The sequence below is a fragment of the Ptychodera flava genome, assembly GCF_041260155.1.
Source record: "Ptychodera flava strain L36383 chromosome 3 unlocalized genomic scaffold, AS_Pfla_20210202 Scaffold_27__1_contigs__length_13241970_pilon, whole genome shotgun sequence".
NCBI lineage: Eukaryota > Metazoa > Hemichordata > Enteropneusta > Ptychoderidae > Ptychodera > Ptychodera flava.
The window spans coordinates 295,474-316,683 of NW_027248281.1; the positions used below are offsets into that span (position 1 = coordinate 295,474).

At 37.7% G+C, this 21,210-nt stretch overlaps 1 protein-coding gene across 2 annotated transcripts in view; it reads right to left on the minus strand.

Annotated features, from left to right (window-relative positions):
* LOC139126525 (retinoblastoma-binding protein 5-like) overlaps positions 1–21,210 on the minus strand; it is a 299,327-nt gene that overhangs the window by 206,607 nt on the left and 71,510 nt on the right. For both annotated transcript variants that reach the window (XM_070692577.1, XM_070692578.1), the window contains 2 exons: positions 17,971–18,042; positions 16,823–16,932 (listed from right to left, as the gene is read on the minus strand). In XM_070692577.1, coding sequence (XP_070548678.1) covers positions 16,823–16,932; positions 17,971–18,042 — 182 coding nt within the window. The remainder of the gene's footprint in view (positions 1–16,822; positions 16,933–17,970; positions 18,043–21,210) is intronic.

Genomic DNA, 21,210 nt, shown 5'->3' on the forward strand with positions numbered 1-21,210 from the left:
GTTAAGCGGGCGTCAACGACTTTACTACCTAATCCTGTTACCGATGTTAATCACGTGAAATACCGCAAAAGATTAGATGCAATTATGCAAATTTAGCCAAATCATGCAGTTCTCGAGAATTCATTAGATGTGATTACAAGTCATTTACCATCTGTCGCAGAACGAGCATGTCGCTACGAGAGTGTGAGAGCGATAGCGATGAATTTTTCGCAGTTTTATCCGATATCGGCGAAAGTGAGTGTTCAGATAGTACTAGCAGCGGTGATGAAGCATTCACAGAAGATTTGGAACCAGTAGACTAGAAGTCGCCAAAATTGCGTTTTATAGAGCAATACATTATCGTTGCTGCTGGAAGTTGTATATGCAGAGTATGTGACAAATCATTCATAACCAAACAAGGCTGCAAGAATCATTTACTAAAGGGGCATAATATACAAGACACGGCGATTTCTTTCACATTTATATGTAAAATAACCAAAACATGAACAATGCCAATCCCTTGAAAAGTAGCCCAAAAAAACTTGGATATTGCAAAATCAAGAACACCGAATCACAACCCTGTCTGTGTTCCATCTTGCATAATTTTTGTTTCTTGGGCAAACTAAAAGTCTTTGCAAGAAACATATCAACGGAACACATAACGGATTTTCTTAGTTACTAAATGTCTGGTATTTAAAACAGTTCCCGATGGATCATTTACCATTTTCGAGAAAAACGTTGACAATTGCCACGATGTAAACGACACAGACATGTCCGCCGTTGGTCACCTATGTAAACAAACAGTCAAGTTCCGTACATCGTGATTTTTCTTTCAAGGGCAAACGTCAATTCTATGAAAGAATTTTGACAGCACAATACACTTCGACCTTCCTTATGTAAACGACACAGATGTGTCCGCCGTTGGTCACCTATGTAAACAAACAGTCAAGTTCCGTACAGCGTGATTTTTCTTTCAAGGGCAAACGTCAATTCTATGAAAGAAATTTGACAGTACAATACACTTCGACCTTCCTTATTAAATGATTATTTGGTATTTAAAACTGTTCCCCATGGATCAGTTACTTTTTTGAGAAAAACATTGACAATAGCAAGGATGTAAACAACACAGACTCCCCCAGCAAGGATCACCCATAAACATAACAACAAGACGTGTTACTCACAAGAAGTCATCGAACTATTTAAAAATGTTAACGACTACCTAACTTTAATAAAAGCTGTGGTGATTATCAGGTTACAGTAGATAAACAGCAGTGACTTAATTTGTTTGATCGTAAAGACGAAGAAAATGTGGAAACATGCAGCAGCAGCATCCAGAGCTATGGTACTTATGATGATTAGCATTAGATACAGGTTCACATTAGGAATATGAATCAGATAGTTGCACACCTATCACTAATTTATCAGTTGTTTATTCTTTCATGGTTTTAGTATCTCCTTCTAAGAACATAAATTGTACATTTAAAATACTTTTTTTTCATGAAAAAATAAGGAAATTCGTTGCGCGAGAATGGGAGAATTCGGTCAACACTGTAATACAATTCCATGCAGAAAATAACTTAAAACTGCACCGGACGCAAACCATTTCTCGGTCTCTGCCGGATACCCAGGGACGACTGATTGACACCTTTTGACGATTCCAACAGACTTGGTTTGACACCTAATCCAACAATTGCCTTTGTCTCTTTGCCCCGTTTTTTGGAGGGTCTATGATTTTGTCGAAAAACTTTGCTCCCATAGTTATCCCTATGTACCAAAAACACATTGAAGTGGACAGCCAGTTAATTGGCCCTAATATGCACCAGTTTATCACGTGATATATGGACATACAAACAGAAGTTAATTGGCAAAATCTTGACAGAAGGAATTAAAAGTTGACGCCACCATACTGGTTTTCAATTCGAATAGCTCCTGTGTTCGCGCTGCCCATTCGCCACGTTCGCAAATGCGAATTGAAATCAGCAGTGGCGAAGAAAAATCGATCCTAATTCGCCACAGTGGCGAAGATGATTTCTGTTGAAAAAATTCCGCAAAATAAGCAAAAACCTGGGGTTTTTTAGTCTTTTGTTGATCTGCGCTTCTCTTTCGGCGATTCGCGGAAAAACTATATCCACTTCCGTATTGTTCTCTCCGACGTACGCAATTGCAATCGAGCGAAGTCTCGCGAGAGATTTGACGTCAATTTGTATAGTGTACAGCCAGGCTGGTGTATACAGCATGCACATAAATGACTATCGCGAGAATTGAAAATGCAGGCAGACGCAATCGAGCCCTAGTCTCGCAATAAATTTGACGTCATTTTGTCTAGTGTACAGCAAGCAAAGCGAACACTCGCGAGAATTGAAACTTTTGCTACAGCAGACACACGCATTTTAATCGTGGTCACAAAGTTCGGTGTTGAAATTTATTTGCATCGTGGTCTAGACGTTCCGTGTTGCGCATTTTAATCGAGGTCTTATTTTAATGGTGGTCGATTTGCATCGCGGTCCTCATGGTCCCCTATTGATGTTAATTAAAATCGCCATCCCAGCGACACATTCCGTGTTGTTGTCGATTTGCATCGCGGTCTCGACGTTCCGTTCCGTTCTCGACGTTCCGCGTATCCATGCTCAGTTGTAATTTTTTTGGTTGATTTTGCCGTATTGTTTTTTCAGAAACATACGAAATTCGTTTAAGTTTTAAGAAACAATTAATTTCTCTAGGCAAGGACTATTCAAGCTCGTTGTATCCTCGCATTAAATTTACCGATTTTCTGTAATACAGTTATTTATGAGGTTTACGGAAATTTTTGTGACAGCCAGGGAAATTTTTGTGACAGCTTCAGGTAAAAAGGTGAATTGGACAACATTTCATTTCTGTCAGGAAATCTTAGCGCGTACGTCTTGTGCAGGTGAATTCTACGGAATTTTCTGATATCAAAGATGTTTGCTAATTTACAATGATACTCATACTAGTACTTAACGAGATTTCCTGTCTAAATTCCCGCAAATCACCATGAAAATCTAAAAATTACTACACGGAATTAAGACTACATGTGGAAGTGTCGTTTGATGACGTTCCGAACGTCTGTGCCACATTTACTCGACGTCTTGTATGACGTGACAAAGACGCTACGTGTACTGATGGAACGTAATTACGTGTAACCAAACTTCTATTTTAATCGCAGTCCGAACGTTCAGTGTTGCTGTCATGCTGTTGAATTGCATCGCGGTCCCAACCTTCCATGTTGCAGTTCATTTTAATCGTGGTCTCAACGTTGCGTGCTGCTTTCGATTTGCATCGGGGTCTAGCCCTGCGTACGATGCTGTGTTCCGCTACAGCTAATCGCCCCGCTCACGGGCGATTAGCTGTAGCGGAACACACAGCATCGTACGCAGGGCTACATCGGGGTCCAGAATCAAGCAATTTCCAGTGTTAAAATGAAGACAATTGGATACAAGGTTGATGTGTTGATAGTTTATTCTTGAGCATGCAATCGACATTGGAGATTATAGCATTATAGAAAGCTTTGTTTTCGTAAAAAATGTGGCTAATAAAATTTGTCTGTGGCTAATAAAATTTGAAACTATTCGCCACAGTGGCTAACAGCTTTCCAAACCCAGCGCTAACACAGAGCTCCTCAGTATATAAAACTGAGGAGCTAAAGAAATGGCTACAAAAATTCCAGCTTGCAGTGTCAATTGAATCTAGACAGACAGTGCCTCCTCAACAAAGAACTACAGCTAACAATAGAAAAAATTGTATGATGTTGAAACAGTTTACCCTCCTTCCTACAAAGTTGCAATGTATTGAAACACTTTACTCTCCTTTCTACAAAGTTACAAATTCCCTGGTACGTAAAACAAACACTGTTGACATTCGATACTACAATACACTGAGGCTTTGCTTTGCCTCTGTGAATCCCGTTTGTCCTTGAGTCTATCAAAATTTTTACCTACTTTGCTTGAATCAACATTTGGCCCGCAACTACTTAGTTTGATAGTAAAAACCATAATTTCAAAGGAAACTTTCACAAATGAAGTCATAATACAAAGAACAAGTCATCGTTGATGACACAGTCCCCACCTGTTAATGGGTACTTTGATTACATGTCCTCAGAGAGGATAGACTCCTCTTCATTAATTAGGTCTGTGATAAAAATACTTTGATACAAATGGCGCTCAATGGCCAAGAATGAATTCCATGGTGATAAAAACATAAAACCAATGTACGCCACCATCCTAAAGAAAAATGAGTAGAGACTGAGAGTATTATGGCTCTATACATGAAAAAATTACCGTCAATGACGCTGTACCTTCTCTAATATGTGGCCAGGTCAGGTAATTGGCATGAAGTTGTTGGTAAATAGTTGATGATGTAGGGGCATGAGGTGGGATATGGACCCAAAGAACCCAAAAGATGATTAAATACATCAATCAAAAATATTCTAAGCTACAGTATAAACTGCCTAAAGATAGTTCAATGTGGAAAAAAGTTAAATAATTCAGAAAGAAGAATTAACAGTCCAAAATAGTAATGACGCACTTCCTTACTGACCTGAGTGCATGTGAAATACACAACCTGGCATCTGTAAATTAAATGTATACCAAGTGATCATTTTAAGTCACTTTAACTGTTTTTAATGGATTTTCCAAAGAGTCCTGTGGAAATGATGAAAAATGCTTATCTGGTCTTGTGTTTGTATAACCTCATGGCTGATACTTGTCATAGTATTGAAAAAAAAATTGAAAGTGAAGAAATTACTGTTTTTAATAGGCATATTTTCCTTGAAATACATGACCGTGTAAAGAATATATGCTAAAAGTGTTTAAGAGTAAATTTCTTTTCAAAAAATAATTTAATCTGTGACCAAAGGATTTTTATTCTTTGAGTTTACGAATTCAAACATTGCAATTTGTTCAATCATCTTATGCAGTGCAAAATTTATATAATGACTGAAAAACAAAAAAAAATTGGCAGAATTACAGTCTTTGTGATGTAAAATTATGGGTTGACATCATGATAACTGTTAATCTGTTTGAAGTACTAATATACTTTAATTTAAAAAAGAAAAGTTCATGCAGAAACGGTAAAATTTATTGTCAGCAATGTAGTGTTAAATTTGACTTTACATCAAAATATGCCTTTGCTGGATACCAAATATATAGGGCGAAATATTAAAATCAGCCATGTTCAGCAAAATCCACACAACAGCATTGATCCTTTTCTAATTTGATTTGATTTGCTTATGTTATCCTTGTATGACAGTCAGTACAATATGGAACTTGAACACAACACAGTGAATAAGTATGCTGTAAATGAAATGGTGTGGCTGCATCCATATGCAGCAATAGGAGTGCCTTTGTCTCTCACCCCTCATTTCCAACCTGTCCCATCCCTGAAAAAATAGTTTGGTCTTATATTTATAATGTTAATAATTTCTGTATTTGTTAAAATGTGCGCATCTCAAAAACTTTTGATCATAAACATTTTCATTGTTTTTTATAGCTGACCAGTCAGTTAACCTGTTTATTTGAATATTTGCGCATTATTCCTCAGTATTTGACATTTTCTGAATACCTTCTTATTCAGTTTGTCATTTTCTAAAAGTTTAAATGCTCCATTGTGTGGTCAAGCTTTCCACAAGCATCAATTGTGGTACTTCATATAGGAGGGTCTGCCTCTAGAGGGCGGGCATCATGAACAGTGTTTGTTGGTTAATTCCTCCACGTAAACTTCTGATTGTACTGTAGACATTGAACATGGCCGACGTCCGATTTTCCTGTCTAAAACTTTCACTCATTTTCGTTCATATGACTCTGAAACTCCAGGAAACGATTGGGAAGAAAGGGTTATCTTAAATATTGAGGTACTCGCCGATATTTTGCAAAATTAAATGAGAAAAAATGCAAGGAAAATGCCGACAAGCTTACACAATGACAGTTTTCAGACTCGGAGGCATATGATCATCTCTGCAGATTATGCAACAGGCCCAGATCACATGAGGCCATGAGGGGATATCCACGCAACTCAGTACCAAACACTAGCGCTCACAGAGTGAGCAAACACAAAGTGAGTACCCCTAATGTCTGCTCAGTAGTCTGTAATAGATTGTAGTCAACTAAGAAACCTTGGAGAAAGGCTAAAAATTAACACTGTGGCTATGCCGCTAAGTCCCTTTTGATTTTTGTCATAGCTCAAAATCGTTCTCCCACACCTCAACCTGAGCCATGAACACCCCCACCAGTTTATGATATGACCCATCACAATAGCATGACGTCAACGGATCTTGACAGACGGAAGTCTTGACAGACGGAAGTCTTGACAGCAGCATACTGGTTTTCAACTCTAATACCTTCTCTGTCTATAAATAGACACGAGAAGGTAAAAATCGTAACAAAATGGCCGCAAGGCAGCCATATTGGATCGTATCACATAACAAATTGACATGCATATGTGTGACATTAGTCAATCTCCTTGTACCAACTTTGAATAAAATCTGTTAAAACATGTCTGAATTATGCAGGGCTCTGTATATGAAAAAATTGTAATAAAATGGCCGCCTGGTGGCCATATTGGATCATATCACAAAACAAATCGACATGCATATCTATGACATTGGTCCATGTCCTTGTACTAACGTTGAATAAAATCGGTTGAAACATGTCTGAGTTATGGCTCTGTACATGAAAAAATCGTAATAAAATGGCCGCCTGGTGGCCATATTGGATCATATCACAAAACAAATTGAGGTGCATATCTATGACATTGGTCAATGTCCTTGTACCAACTTTGAATGAAATCGGTTGAAACATGTCTGAGTTATGGCTCTGTACATGAAAAAATTATAATAAAATGGCCGCCTGGCGGCCAGATTGGATCGTATCACAAAATAAATTGACGTGCATATCTATGACATAGGTCAATGTCCTTGTACCAACTTTGAATAAAATTGGTTGAAACATGTCTGAGTTATGGCTCTGTACATGAAAAAATAGTAATAAAATGGCCGCCTGGCGGCCATATTGGATCGTATTACAAAACAAATCGACGTGTATCTGTATGACATATGAAGTAATCCTTGTACCAAGTTTGAATGAAATCGCTTATTGCATCTCAAAGATATCTGCGTGAACAGACGGACGGACGGACGGATGCACACACGCACGCACGGACATGACCAAACCTATTAGTCCCCACGGACGGTGTCTGTGGGGACTAAAAAGGAGAAAAATACGACAATTATACTGTGTCGCTCACATTTGATCAGAATTGGTACATACCAGTATGGGTACCAAAGATCAACAATAAATGTTGTTTCTATCTGTTCAGTGCAGGAAAATTCTACGTTGATGTTATGACAATGATTTCTGCACAGTATAACCAGAAAAACAACAAGAAATATTTAGACCAGAAAAACAAACAAGAATTACAAAAGTTCATAAGGTCTGAAACTTTAGGTACTGGAGGTCAACTTTAGCAACATGCACAGCAGAAACAGCTAGGTCATAAACAATGACAGGATTGACTCAAGGTAAGTGGAGTAGCCTGTTTCAGTCACCGGCATGCTACAAGTCCTGCACATTTGCAGGATTTCCCTTTTTCTTACCTCATTTACACATTTTTGACACTGACGTGTACATTTGAACAGCGTCACATCTCAACCCCTGCACCTACCTGAACACCAAATACTGAGATGGTAGCTTTGGCGGTATGGGAGCTTTTGCGTGTGATGGACATACATACCGTATACATACAGACGCCACCAACTCACCATATAAGCTCTTTTTGGTATTTATATACATACCAAATATGAGCTAAACATAGGGCCAAAGTCCCTGAAGCTACTATAGACATGGATACAAAATTAAAGGACTGGTGAAGAGTAAGACGTAAATTTTTAATGCTTGTTTATTTTGACGACTTAAATGGTAAAACATAGGGCCAAAGTCCCTGAAGCTACTATAGACATGGATACAAAATAAGTATTTCCTGACAATATGAAATTATCTCACTAAGGTCATCCTACGGACTTGTAAACCAAATATTAAAGCTGTCTGACCAGCGTTTTTGAAAAAACAAGCGTCTCAATAGTTGACAGAGTTTTGCTGTGTTATGTAGAGAATAACCTTTTGTGACATATGTATTGATGGAGAAGGCTGATATCTTTGATAGCTCATTTCAGGATGGCCTGACCATTGAAGGTAAGTTCTGTTGAATAAGTTGAGACTGTCCATACTAAGAGAAAGCACACTGAAGAGACAAATGTTTGAAATTTAAGAAGTTCACGGTCATCAAAAGCATTATAAGGAATCATGTAACACTTTCATTGCACTGTTTACTCAGATTGCATAATTGCTATAAATAGCACAAGAGGAATCTTACAGCCCAGCTTTACCATAAAAACCCTATCACTTTGACCACTCAATTGACCACTCTATTTTTTTCCTCAAAAAGTAATTATATTTTATCGTTACCAAGTCAACCATAAACGGAAATTAGATCCTTCTCTATCTCTATTTATTTGACCAACCTATCATGACAAACTATTATGAGCAATTTCTTTTAGATAACATACAGGGCACGATAAATGACGGTTCAGAATATGTCAAAGTTGGGATACAGGAAAGTTGCCTTTACATGTTTTAATCCTCCAAGATGGTAAGCATTTCACTATGAACTGTCAAAAAAAGTTGAACTTTCTGATAATTCTATACTAAAATTATTTTAGCTTTGATGATTTCCTAATTAATTCAATTATTTAAAATCATATTAATTATTTTTTCTGGGTGAATTGATAGGGTTTATACAGTACAAGAAGTACATACAATGTGAGTCAAATTTTGACCAAAAATGACAAAAAAAATTCCTTAAAAATACACCTTTGCATATTTCATCACAATTTGAACAAATCTAAGTTGGGTTATCCCTAGGGACCTGTATACCAAATAACAAAGTTGTCTGACCAGCGGTTATGAAGTAGAAGATTTTTTACCAAAAACACCTTTTTTGGCATTAATTTGCCTATTTTCAACAACATCAAAAAATTTAAAAAAAAGTTTCTCAAAATCATATTTTTAATCTACACCACAAATATCAAATCAGTAAGTATTGCAGTTCTCAAGATATTTGAGTGGACGGACGCCTCACAAACGGACATACATACATACATACATACATACAGACTGACGCCGGACGCCGGACGGATACCCATCCCAATAGCTTCTATAGACTATAGTCTATAGTAGCTAAAAACACATCTGCATTGGAATTTTTCAAAACTGCCCTCCCAGTTCCGAATAAAGGCCCTAGCGACGCCCTTGGCAACAAAGATAAAAATTTTCGGTAATCTTCGGCAAATGTCGGGTATGACGTCATCTGAGGACATCGACCGCCGCTAGCTATTCACGCCAGTGCTTTTGCGCGCATTCTCCAAATCCATTGTGAAAAGTTGTAAGGCAGGGCTAGGGACAGAGAACTGCTAAGCGTTGTCTCTATGCATCGTTCTCATTCAGAATCAAAATTGTTTCAATGGCCAAAGGATGAAAATCTGGCCAGAAAGTGAACCAAGTTTGTGGAAGCAAAGTGGATTTTCCATGTTTTATACGGGCATAAATTTGAGGGTTTTGAATCTCATGTCAAAGCTATGTCAATGATTTAAAGTTTTCGGCTGTACACATGATTGGAAAACACCACACTAGAACACTAGCAACAGATCATAAACATATTTCCACGGGTTTCTAAATGTTTCTGCACTAGTAGTAGGTTTCGACTGGAAATTTTCACAACCCCAATTTATTCAGCCCTGACAGCCTAGCCGTTTCGACCTTTCTCAGCAAAGCTTATAGTCTATATCGTCTTGTCAGGACTGACATGAGACGGCAGCGATAATACGGGCCGTGCGAGCGAGCGTTCTCTCTGAAGCCAGTGAAGGACTAACATAAACAGTACCATAGAGCGAGCATATTGTCAGTATGACCATTGTATGACTGACGTTGCATGAGACAATGGTACGATACGGACAGTACGACTACGAGTGAGCGTATTGTCAGTATGACTAACACAATTTGCTAGAGGCTTACAGCTACGCGTACAGTCCAAAATCTAGCTAAAATTTGTTCGTCCTCAGAGGATGAATAGATACTGTCTTGGTCTTGATAATCGGCTTAAGTCGCCATCATGTTACACGCAACCACAGATCATGCAGATAGGCTGTCCTCCCATTGATGTTACACATCTGGGTTTGATTTTTTCGAGTGAAATGTGACTTAGCTTCTGGAATAGCTAAGTCATGGTCACTAGAAAAGACTGAAGACCCAGCTGAAAAAATGCTGAAAATATCAACAGATGATAACCGCGATGATGTTAACAGAGCAATTGGAAATACTCCGAAAAAGCCCAAGGTGACACGAAAATTTCAGAGGTCATGGCTGCTGGGCAGAGAGTCTTGGTTGAAATATGATGAATGGAAACACTCGATGTTTTGCAAAATCTGTCCACAAAATGACTCAACGTTTACAAGTGAGTTTGGATGTTCAAACTTAAGAGTTGAAATGCTAAAGAAACATGAAACTACTAGTGTGCACAAACGAGCAGTAGAACGGATGATCATCGAACAAAGAAGCCATCCAAGACCAATCATTTCGCAAATTGTCAACATGGATCAAATACAGGCAGAGCGTATGGCAATTCTATTCAAAACCGCGTATTATATTGCCAAGAATGAAAAGCCGTTCTATGATTTTGGTGAGCTGCTCAAGCTACAGGAATGCAACGGTGTGAAAGTTGGTCATACGTATTGTAATGATAAACAAGCTGCTGTTTTCATCAAGTTCATCGCTAATGTAATCAAAGAAGATACTGTGAGTGCCATCAGAGAAAGTAACTTATTCCGTATTAAATGACTCATCAACAGATCGCTCGATGGTGGAGGAAGAAATTGTGTATGTCCGGATACTGAAAGATTCCTGTCCAGTCACAAAATTCTTAAGTTTACAGGCAATGCCCCGTGGCACAGCTGAGAACATTGTAAATGCTATAAATATGTTTCGTAAAGAGATGAACGTGGACAATGAGGAATGGAAGCAAAATGTGATCAGCATGGCTATGGATGGTGTGTCTGTCATGGTCAGTTCACGGTCGGGTGTGATAACGCGTGTACGTCGAGATGTGCCGCACCTGATTGGCATTCACTGCACAGCACACTGACTTGAACTTTGTCTCAAGTCTACATTAAAAATATCACCAAATTACTCAAGAATTGAAGATTTCCTTTTTCACATATTCAAATTCTACAACAATTCCCCGCTTAAACTCTGCCCTGAAAGAAGAAGGGAATGCACAAGGAACGGTTGTGCTCAAACCTAGTAACGTTTTAGGCACGCGTTGGGTGGAGCATCACAAAAGAGCGATTGAAGCCGTTCTTAGAGACTGGTTACCCATGATTACTCATCTTCGACATATAGTTAGCCCAGGCAGCGATTACACGAATGACTCAAAGGGTAAAGCTAGGGGATTTCTCGAGAATCTGACAAACGTTGGTTTCTTGAAATCTCTTTATGTACTGCTCGGAGTCCAATAAGGTAGTATTTTGTCACCTCTTTTGTTTACCTTATTCATCAATGATCTTGGTGATGCATTGTATCATGAATATGCTGGTGTACATATTGCAACCATCAAGTTATTTTATTTGTTGTCTGCAGATGATCTTGCTCTCTTTAGTACTACTGCTATTGGCCTGCAACGACTCTTGAATAATTTATCTATCTATGCAAACAAATAGAGACTTATAAGGTGAATACAAGTAAATCAAAAATTTAAGTTTTTAGATGAGGTGGCAGGCTGAAATCATATGAAAATTGGTTCCTTCATGGTAAAAAACTAGAAGTTGTTTCTACGTATAATTATCTTCGTATTTTATTTTCTAGTTCTGGGCTATGGAGCTGTGCTCAGAGAAATCTGGCTAACCAAGCAACCATAGCACTTTTTGAAATCAAAAAGGTCATTAACAGATTTGGGGATAGGGGATATTGATGTGAATATATCATTTAAAATTTTTGATGGTAAAGTTCTCCCCATCTTAATGTATGGTAATGAAATCTGGGGTTTTCATAGGGGTGATCAGATCGAAGCTGTACAGAACAAATTTTGTCGTTTTGCGTTAAAACTCTATAGTAATGCACCCAGTCTTGCAGTTAGAGGCGAATCGAGTCGTTTTACGTTACGTACAAATATACTTGTAAGAATTATCAAATACTGGCTTCGTCTTTTGTCAATGCCACCACATTGTCTAGCGTATGTTATTTGTTCCAATATAGTGAAGCTGAAAATGGGAAGTTTTGTTGGGCTTATGATGTAAAAATGTTACTTTTTTCAACGGGGTTGGGTGAAGCATGGTTTAACCAAGGGGTTGGGAGAACTGTAAATTTTCTCAATTTATTTAAGCAACGCTGTCAGGATTTAGACATTCAAAATTGGCGAAGCTCGTTACGTTTATTTCCCAAACTTGACACGTATAGAGAGTTTAAATTAGTATTTGAAAAGGAACAGTATCTGCAATTAATAGACAAAGGTCGCTACAGAGAGGCGTTGTGTCGTTTTAGAGTTTCCACTCACTCCCTTCGCATAGAAAAAGATTGGCCTTAACGTAATATCCATGAAGAAAGAATATGTATATTTTGCGACAATGGTAACATTGAAGATGAGTTTCACTTTTGTATTGTATGTCCTTTCTATTGTGAATTACGTACTATCACACAGTCCCAACATTTGATAAATTTATTCTTCTTATGCAATCCCAAAGTGCACTGATTTTACGTAATCTTTCTAAATTTATTTTCTTTGCCATGAAAAAGCGTTCTGATGCTGTAGATGACACTATTATTTACTGTGTTCGCGCTGCCCATTCGCCACGTTCGCAAATGCGAATTGAAATCAGCAGTGGCGAAGAAAAATCGATCCTTATTCGCCACAGTGGCGAAAGTGATTTTTGTTGAAAAATTCCGCAAAATAAGCAAAAAAGTCTTTTGTTGATCTGCGCTTCTCTTTTGGCGATTCGCGAAAAAACTATATCTACTTCTGTATTGTTCTCTCCGACGTACGCAATTGCAATCGAGCCAAGTCTCGCGAGAGATTTGACGTCAATTTGTATAGTGTACAGCATGCACAGAAATGACTATCGCGAGAATTGAAAATGCAGGCAGACGCAATCGAGCCCAAGTCTCGCGATAAATTTGACGTCATTTTGTCCAGTACAGCACTTAAAGCGAACACTCGCGAGAATTGAAACTTTTGCTACAGCAGACATACGCATTTTAATCGTGGTCACAACGTTCGGTGTTGAAATTTATTTGAATCGTGGTCTAGACGTTCCGTGTTGCGCATTTTAATCGAGGTCTTATTTTAATGGTGGTTGATTTGCATCGCGGTCCTCGTGGTCCCGTATTGATGTTCATAAAAATCGCCATCCCAACGCATTCTGTGTTGTTGTCGATTTGCATCGCGGTCTCGACGTTCCGTGTTGCGCATTTTAATTGAGGTCTTATTTTAATGGTGGTTGATTTGCATGGCGGTCCTCGTGGTCCCGTATTGATGTTCATTAAAATCGCCATCCCAACGCATTCCGTGTTGTTGTCGATTTGCATCGCGGTCTCGACGTTCCGTGTTGTTGTTCATTAGAGAGGTTATAATCTAATTACGTGTACGTCTGAAGGCACACAGTGGCGTACGCTTATCCATGCTCAGTTGTGATTCTTTTTGGTTGATTTTGCAGTATTTTTTCAGAAACATAAGAAATTCGTCTAAGTTTTAAGAAACAATTTATTTCTCTACGCGAGGACTATTCAAGCTCGTTGTATCCTCGCATTAAATTTACCGATTTTCTGTAATACAGTTATTTATGTCGTTTAGGGAAACCTTTGTAACAGCTTCAGGTAACAAGCGACCTAGCGGCCGATATAGCTCCGCTGTGTTTATGTAGAGAATAACTATTTTTGACACATGTTGATGAAGAAGGTGGAAATCTTTGATAGCTCAATGCAGTGGCCAGAAAAAAGTAGCTAAAATAGCTGCACAAATACACAATCGAAGATTTCATCATACTTTGAATATATCACATGGGATCATCCCTAAGAACATGTCAACCAAAGCTATCTCATGAGTAATTTTTTGGAGAATAAAATTTTCTGACCAAAAATGGCAACAATTGCCCCCAAAAATAAAATTTGCAGATTTCATCATAATTTCAAAAGATCAAATTTAGTTCATCTATAGAAACCTGTATACCAAATTTCAAAGCTGTTAGAGCAGTTATGTTATGCTATGTTATATCAATTTATTAAAGTGTCATGTGTGGTCTTAAACAGCTTGGTTGCCTCACCCAGCCCCATTCGTGTCTTGTGTAAGCACAAGACACGAAAACAGTATATTTTGAGAAACACATTTTTTAACCAAAAATGGAAAAAATTGACCCAAAAATTCAAAATTGCAGATTTCATCATAATTTCAATAAATATTATTTAGTTCATCTATAGAAACCTGCATATCAAATTTCAAAGCTATCAGATGAGTAGTTTTGGAAATACACATTTTTTGACCAAATATGGCAAAAATTGCCCAAAAATACAAAATTACAGATTTCATCAGAAATTCCACATATATTACTTAGCTCATCTGTAGAAACCTGTATACCAAATTGCAAAGCTATCAGACCAGTACTTTATGAGAAACACATTTTTTGACCAAAAATGGCAAAAATTGCCCCAAAATTACAAAATTGCAGATTTCATCATAATTTCCACAAATATCATTAAGGTGATCATTAGGAACCTGTATACCAAATTGCAAAGCTATGAGATGACTAATTTTGGAAATACACATTTTTTGACCAAAAGTGGCAAAAATTGCCCCAAAAATACAAAATTGCAGATTTCATCATAATTTCAATAAATATCATTCAGTTTATCTGTAAAAACCTCTATACCAAGTTTCAAAGCTATCAGATGAGTACTTTTGGAAATACACATTTTTTGACCAAAAATGGCAAAAATTGCCCCAAAAATACAAAAATACAGATTTCATCAGAAATTCCATATATATTACTTAGTTCCTCTATAGTAACCTGTTTACCAAATTTCAAAACTATCAGACCAGTACTTTTAGAGAAATACATTTTTTGACCAAAAATGGCAAAAATTGCCTTAAAAATTCAAATTTGCATATTTATGCACAATTTGTACAAATCTGAAATAGATCATCCCTAGGGACTTATGTACTAAATATCAAAGCTATCTGACTGGTAGTTTTAAAGAAGAAGATTTTTAAAGATTTTTTTACCAAAAATGACAAAAATTGCCTAAAAAATACAAATATGCAAATTTCACCACGATTTGAACAAACTTAAGTGAGGTCACCCCAAGTGAGCTGCATATCAAATTTCAAAGCAATCGGACAAGCGGTTCCAGAGGAGAAGATTTTTTTACCAAAAACACCAAAAAATGCCCCAAAAATACAAATATGCAAATTTCACCACGATTTGAACAAACTTAAGTGAGGTCACTCCAAGTGAACTGCATATAAAATTTCAAAGCAATTGGACTTGCGGTTTCAGAGGAGAAGGCAATTGTTGACGGACGACGACGGAAAATCAACCTATTTGATAAGCTCCGCGTCGCTGACAGCGGAGCTAAAAAGTTGAATTAGACGACAATATTTCATTTATGATCAGTGGAGTTGGCCTGTTTCTAACTGGCATGACTCCTGCACATTTGCAGGATTTCACTTTTTCTTACCTCATTTGCACATTTTTGACACTGATGTGTTCATTTGAACAAATTCACATCTCAACCCCTGCATCTACCTGTACACCAAATACTGAGATGGCAGCTTTGGCGGTATGGGAGCCTTTGTATGTGATGGACATACATCCGCACATACCCACAAATATACAGACATACAGACATGCAAATCACATGCAAATGACTGATTCAGCTTATACGATAACCTCACAATTGGTACACCAAATGTGAGCTAAAAACAATAACCTGGGAGGCTTAAAGGTATAGCTGAACGTTTGCCATGCCGTGATCGTTGAGCGGCCCAATGAGTTCATGTTCAAAGAAAATACCTTCTGACTACGAAATTAGTCTTTTCAAAAGGCCAACAAAAAGCAGATTCTGTTCAAAGTCCAGCGGGACCTCTCAAGAATGCACCCGGACATAGTCTTTCAAAATAACATACAACGTAATGACCATTAACTGTACTGTGTTACCAACAATGTAGACTCGATCGATTCTCGAATTTTTTGCATCTGTAGTGCCATTGTCTGTACAGAACTGATTGACATGACGTTTGTGATGATGAAATACAATGTTGCATAAAGTGCTGCGGTCTGCTAAAGTCTAAAATGTTGCAATATCATGATAAATGTCACTTGCAAGCAGGTGCATATGTTCTATTTTTGTCCTGCATTGAACCACGTTCAGACAATGTAATGTGGGCAAAGTACGTCTGTGTCATGGGGCGGCATTTCTCATTGCGTATTAGTTTACGCAGTCATGATTTTTTTTGCGTATTTCCGAACAATTTTGCGTAACATACGCAGGATTTTGCGTTAACGGAAACACTGACTAGATGGAATGATTTTGATCAGACTCGAATCTACAATTGCATTGGCTTTTAAGATACCTTAATGGGTGGACAAGTACACAAATATACATACAAACAAACAATTGACACCAAGTGATTCTGTATGCTCCAACTTATATACATACAAAAGTAAAAGGAATATATAATATCTTGATCAATATATTATCATAATCAGTTTGAGACTTATGTTTATACTACCTACTTTCCCCTTCTTGCAAATTCTATTGATTTTATAGCAGTAGTGTTACTAGTTCCAGTAGTCACACGAAACGAGGCCACCAATTCCGATGTTTTGGTCTCAATTACACATATCTGTGAATAAACAGGAAACAATTTAAGAGTTTTGGACAAGGAAATACATTACCCATCTCCCATTCAATAGTTGATACAAAAATTACAGCTACAAGCAGCATTTGTGGGGCCAAGCAGTTGCCATAGTTGCCCATTGTGAGATACTGAAGATTGATAACTAAGCAGAAAGTGTTGGTATTCATTCCTTTGAGCTGAGATTGTCTGTTGCTGGTAATGAAAACGATTTTTATGATTATTTTATGTTTATCGTAGGTCTTTCACAATTGAAAATATTGCCACAAAACTATTAAACCAATCAAAATGCCTTCTGCGAACTTGATCTATGATTATATGTGCAAACTTTCAGTTAAAATATCATGTCAATGATTAAATGTTCGATACTTTTTATATTCTACTTTAAATAGAGCAGGTTAAGGCTGTGTGTGGGATGATCAGGGAACGAGGCTGCTATGGTGCTCGAACACACTGCCCATTTCTGTGAAGCAGGATGAAATTTTCTTTCAGCCGAGGAGTTTTCAGTTACTCTTAAGAACAGTGACTTATTTATCAATTATTTTTTTATAGTTTCATGACATATTGTTTTATTCAATCACTTGTTGACTTACAAAACTGAATGATATTTAGTACTCTTTTCATTGTGTGAGTAGCTGCCGATGTGGGTGTCAAAATATTATCTTTTTAAAAGTACAGTTTGAGTGAACTTGGTGAATGAACATTCTGAACCACAGTGTAACGTAATGCATGGGCTTTTGTTGCTTTTGAGATTTATTTATAGTTTTTTATAATGATTTTTTAGTTAGTTCTTCAATCATTTACAAGTTTAAAACCAGCTCTGGTCACCTAAATGGTAATAATTTTGTGTTACTTTCCAGTTTTGTAATATGTAAAAGATAAACAAGTCATCATTGATGACACAGTTCCCACTTTTTAATTGGTACTTTAATTAATTACAAGTCATTTGAGAGGATAGAGTCCTGTTAAATTTTAACTTTAATTTATAAGTTACAATTTTGATTTATAAGTTCAGAGACACTTTACCTTTCCCTTGGCATTGCCCATGTAGATATGTTCTCCTCTTCTGTCAAATGCTGCCACTATATTCATATCAGACTGAAATCATATGAAAAACATATTTATTTATTCATTTGTTTATATATTCATTTATTTATTGAGATGATGAACTTGAATAAATTCTTAATTACAGGCTCCGCAGAACATACAATACACACACAAAATTACACACAAACATATGATTGACAAAAACAACAATTACAATTAACATACAAATCATGAAAAATAGTATCAATTACACTTTGCTCACATTTGGTTAGATGTGGCAAGCCTGAGTGAATGTAGTGGTACATATACAATATCTAATAGCTTCTATGGGCATCTGAACACATTTTGATGCACTGTCCATCATATACTTTTAACTCTTTCTCTGACACGTGATTATTTATTCATTATCTCTATTTCTTAAATTTGTGCAACACAAACAGACCCCAAAGCAAATATGCCATTCTGCTCAGAGAATACACTGTTTCTGAGGTAAAGCACAGGCGACCCAAGTATTACTGAGTTTTTCACACTGTTTTCTCTATCATTTTCTCTTCTTTCTCCATGCTCTGAATGATCGGAATAAATAAAATAAATGGTTTATATAACCTAACCTAACCTAACCTGTGACTCTTTATTTATTTTACACTCCATTACAAGGACGTATATCTCTCATACACACATGCTGTAATTAATTAGTCAACACAACTAATTATGCTAATCCGTGGACTTATCAGAGGTTGGTCAACATCGGAAAGATAGTGATGTTAATGAAAAAGGAGAAGGTATGAAGATCTTGGGAAACATGTCCCGAGGACGTCCGTAAACCTAGTGGACGCTTATATATTCATGATATGCGCAAACAAACACTGCTCATTATTCAAAAATAAACGGGAAGTTAGATTGAAAGGAACGCTGGAAACGCGCATGCTTTTCGTTGCCAAGTGCCAAATTCTAACATAACTAAGTAGACATGGTCCTGCTCCATGTAACAAATGCCACCCAGAAAGTATCGACCGACCAAGCAGAAAAAGATCGCCGGAGTTGCCGTTTCATGAGTTTTTCAACAAAATTATATAGATGTATGTTTCACGTCGTCGTTTTCTGGGAGTGTATATACCAAGTATAATTTACAAACCGTGTCGTGATTCAAGGCACAATGGTGACACATCAGCAGGAGCACACACTGGAGAATTTTGGCCAGCACTGTGAATTATTTTAAACCAGTCACCTTCATTTCTCTGCACTCGCTATTAACTCCATGTCTACCGGTAACATATCGTTATTTTCTGTCTCAAAGTACGTACCAGCAACAGGCCTTTGACGTCAAAGTCGGTTGTTTTCTGGTATACGGTAGCAACCAAGCTCATGACTAGAATGACTGTACGGCGTCAAAGAGTTAAGCTCGCCGGTTACTTTTTTCGCATAATAAAAGAGAGTTGGTCGCTACATGGAGCTAGTTTCTAGCTCCATGGTCGCTACTAGTCTGATCGATTTTCAATCGTGCCTTATGCTGTTAGTGCACAAAATTCCCGAAAGCAGCAGCGCACGGGCTATAAAACTTCGTTTGTACTGTTAGGCTAGCTTTGGGTCCATAGCTGTGGTGTTTTTGGACGGGATTTCTGCCTTTTATGGCTGGTTTTGACTTTAACGTCACCACAACAGCCATGGGAACGTCCATGTTCTGCCCGACAGCACGCTTGTCGCAACTTTGTTTGTCGATATTTCGAAAATTTTCCACCAAATTGCCAACACTCATCGACAACATGGTTATTAGGGGCCTACCACTACAAGAAATCCGCTAAAAATCACCAAACTATCGCCGTTTTTCCAGCCTTTTCCGACATGACTACTCGCAGACCGTTCTTTTTCTGGCGTACAATCAGCGATTGACGAGGCTCAGTGTAGCCCGTCACTAAAGTCACCTGAGCGGTGACCTCGCAACATCGAAACACAAACTGACATCACCGATGATGTTGTCCACTATGTTAAGAAGCCTGTGAGAATTTTTACCAGCACTGTGAATTTTTTAAACCAGTCACCATCATTTCTATTCACTCGCTATTATCTCCATGTCTGCCGGTAACATATCGTTATGGAGAAGTTTAGTTACACGAAATTACGTTCCATCATCAGCTGATCAGTGATAACCATATGTCGCGTACGTGTAGAACATACGTTCGGAACGGCAAACAACACCTCTACACATACAAAATGTAGTCATAATTACGTGTAGTATTTTTTAGATATTCTTGATGATTTCCGCGAATTTAGACAAGAAACCTTGTAAACTATTATGGAAAACATCTTTGATATCATAATATTTCGTAGAGTTTGCACCAGCGCAAGAAGTATACTTGCTATATGATTTCCTTACATGAACCATGGGTCTATTTTTTACATCCATGCATGAACGAAATGTTGTTGTCTCATTCCACTTGTTATATATCTGACGCCGCCCCAAAGAGTTATCCAAACCATATAACAAACAGTATCAAAGAAAATCGGTTGATTTAATTCGAGGATACGAGCTAGAATATTCCTCATATAAAAATCAATGTTTCTTAAAACTTAAACGAATTTCCAATGTTTGTGAGAAAAAATACAGCAAAATTATCGAGAACGCACAGCTAAACTGTAAGGTAGACGGCCGTCCCTCCACCCACGGACGGTGGGCAGACAAAACCTTAGCAACACCACCCGATTGAGAGAACCACGCTAAACCACACGAACTTTGACCCTAGTCAAAATCAAACTTGTCCCTGGGAAATATGTTTACAAGTTTGCCCACATATAAACAACGTAAAGGTCAAAGGTTTCAACTTCCGACTTCCTGCTTTACGGACGTCCTCATGCCATGAACTGTAGGCAAGGCACTGGCAGGGTTTGCACTGTTCGCGACCATTTAAACGTTTGAAATAAGAGTAGCTGGCTCTCCTCAGCCATGGAAATACATTGGCTGCAGTAAATTTTGGATAAAAGGTCATGACTGGCCGCAATTTGGTAATTTCTGGACACATTTCAGGAGAGCTTCTTACCTTCCCGTTTTAGTAACCATCCTATCTTTCGCGATGTTGACCAACCCGTAAAATCCCTGATAAGTTCACGGATTAGCATAATTAGTTGTGTTGACTAATTAATTACAGCATGTGTGTATGAGAGATATACGTCCTTGTAATGGAGTGTAAAATAAATAAAGAGTCACAGGTTAGGTTAGGTTAG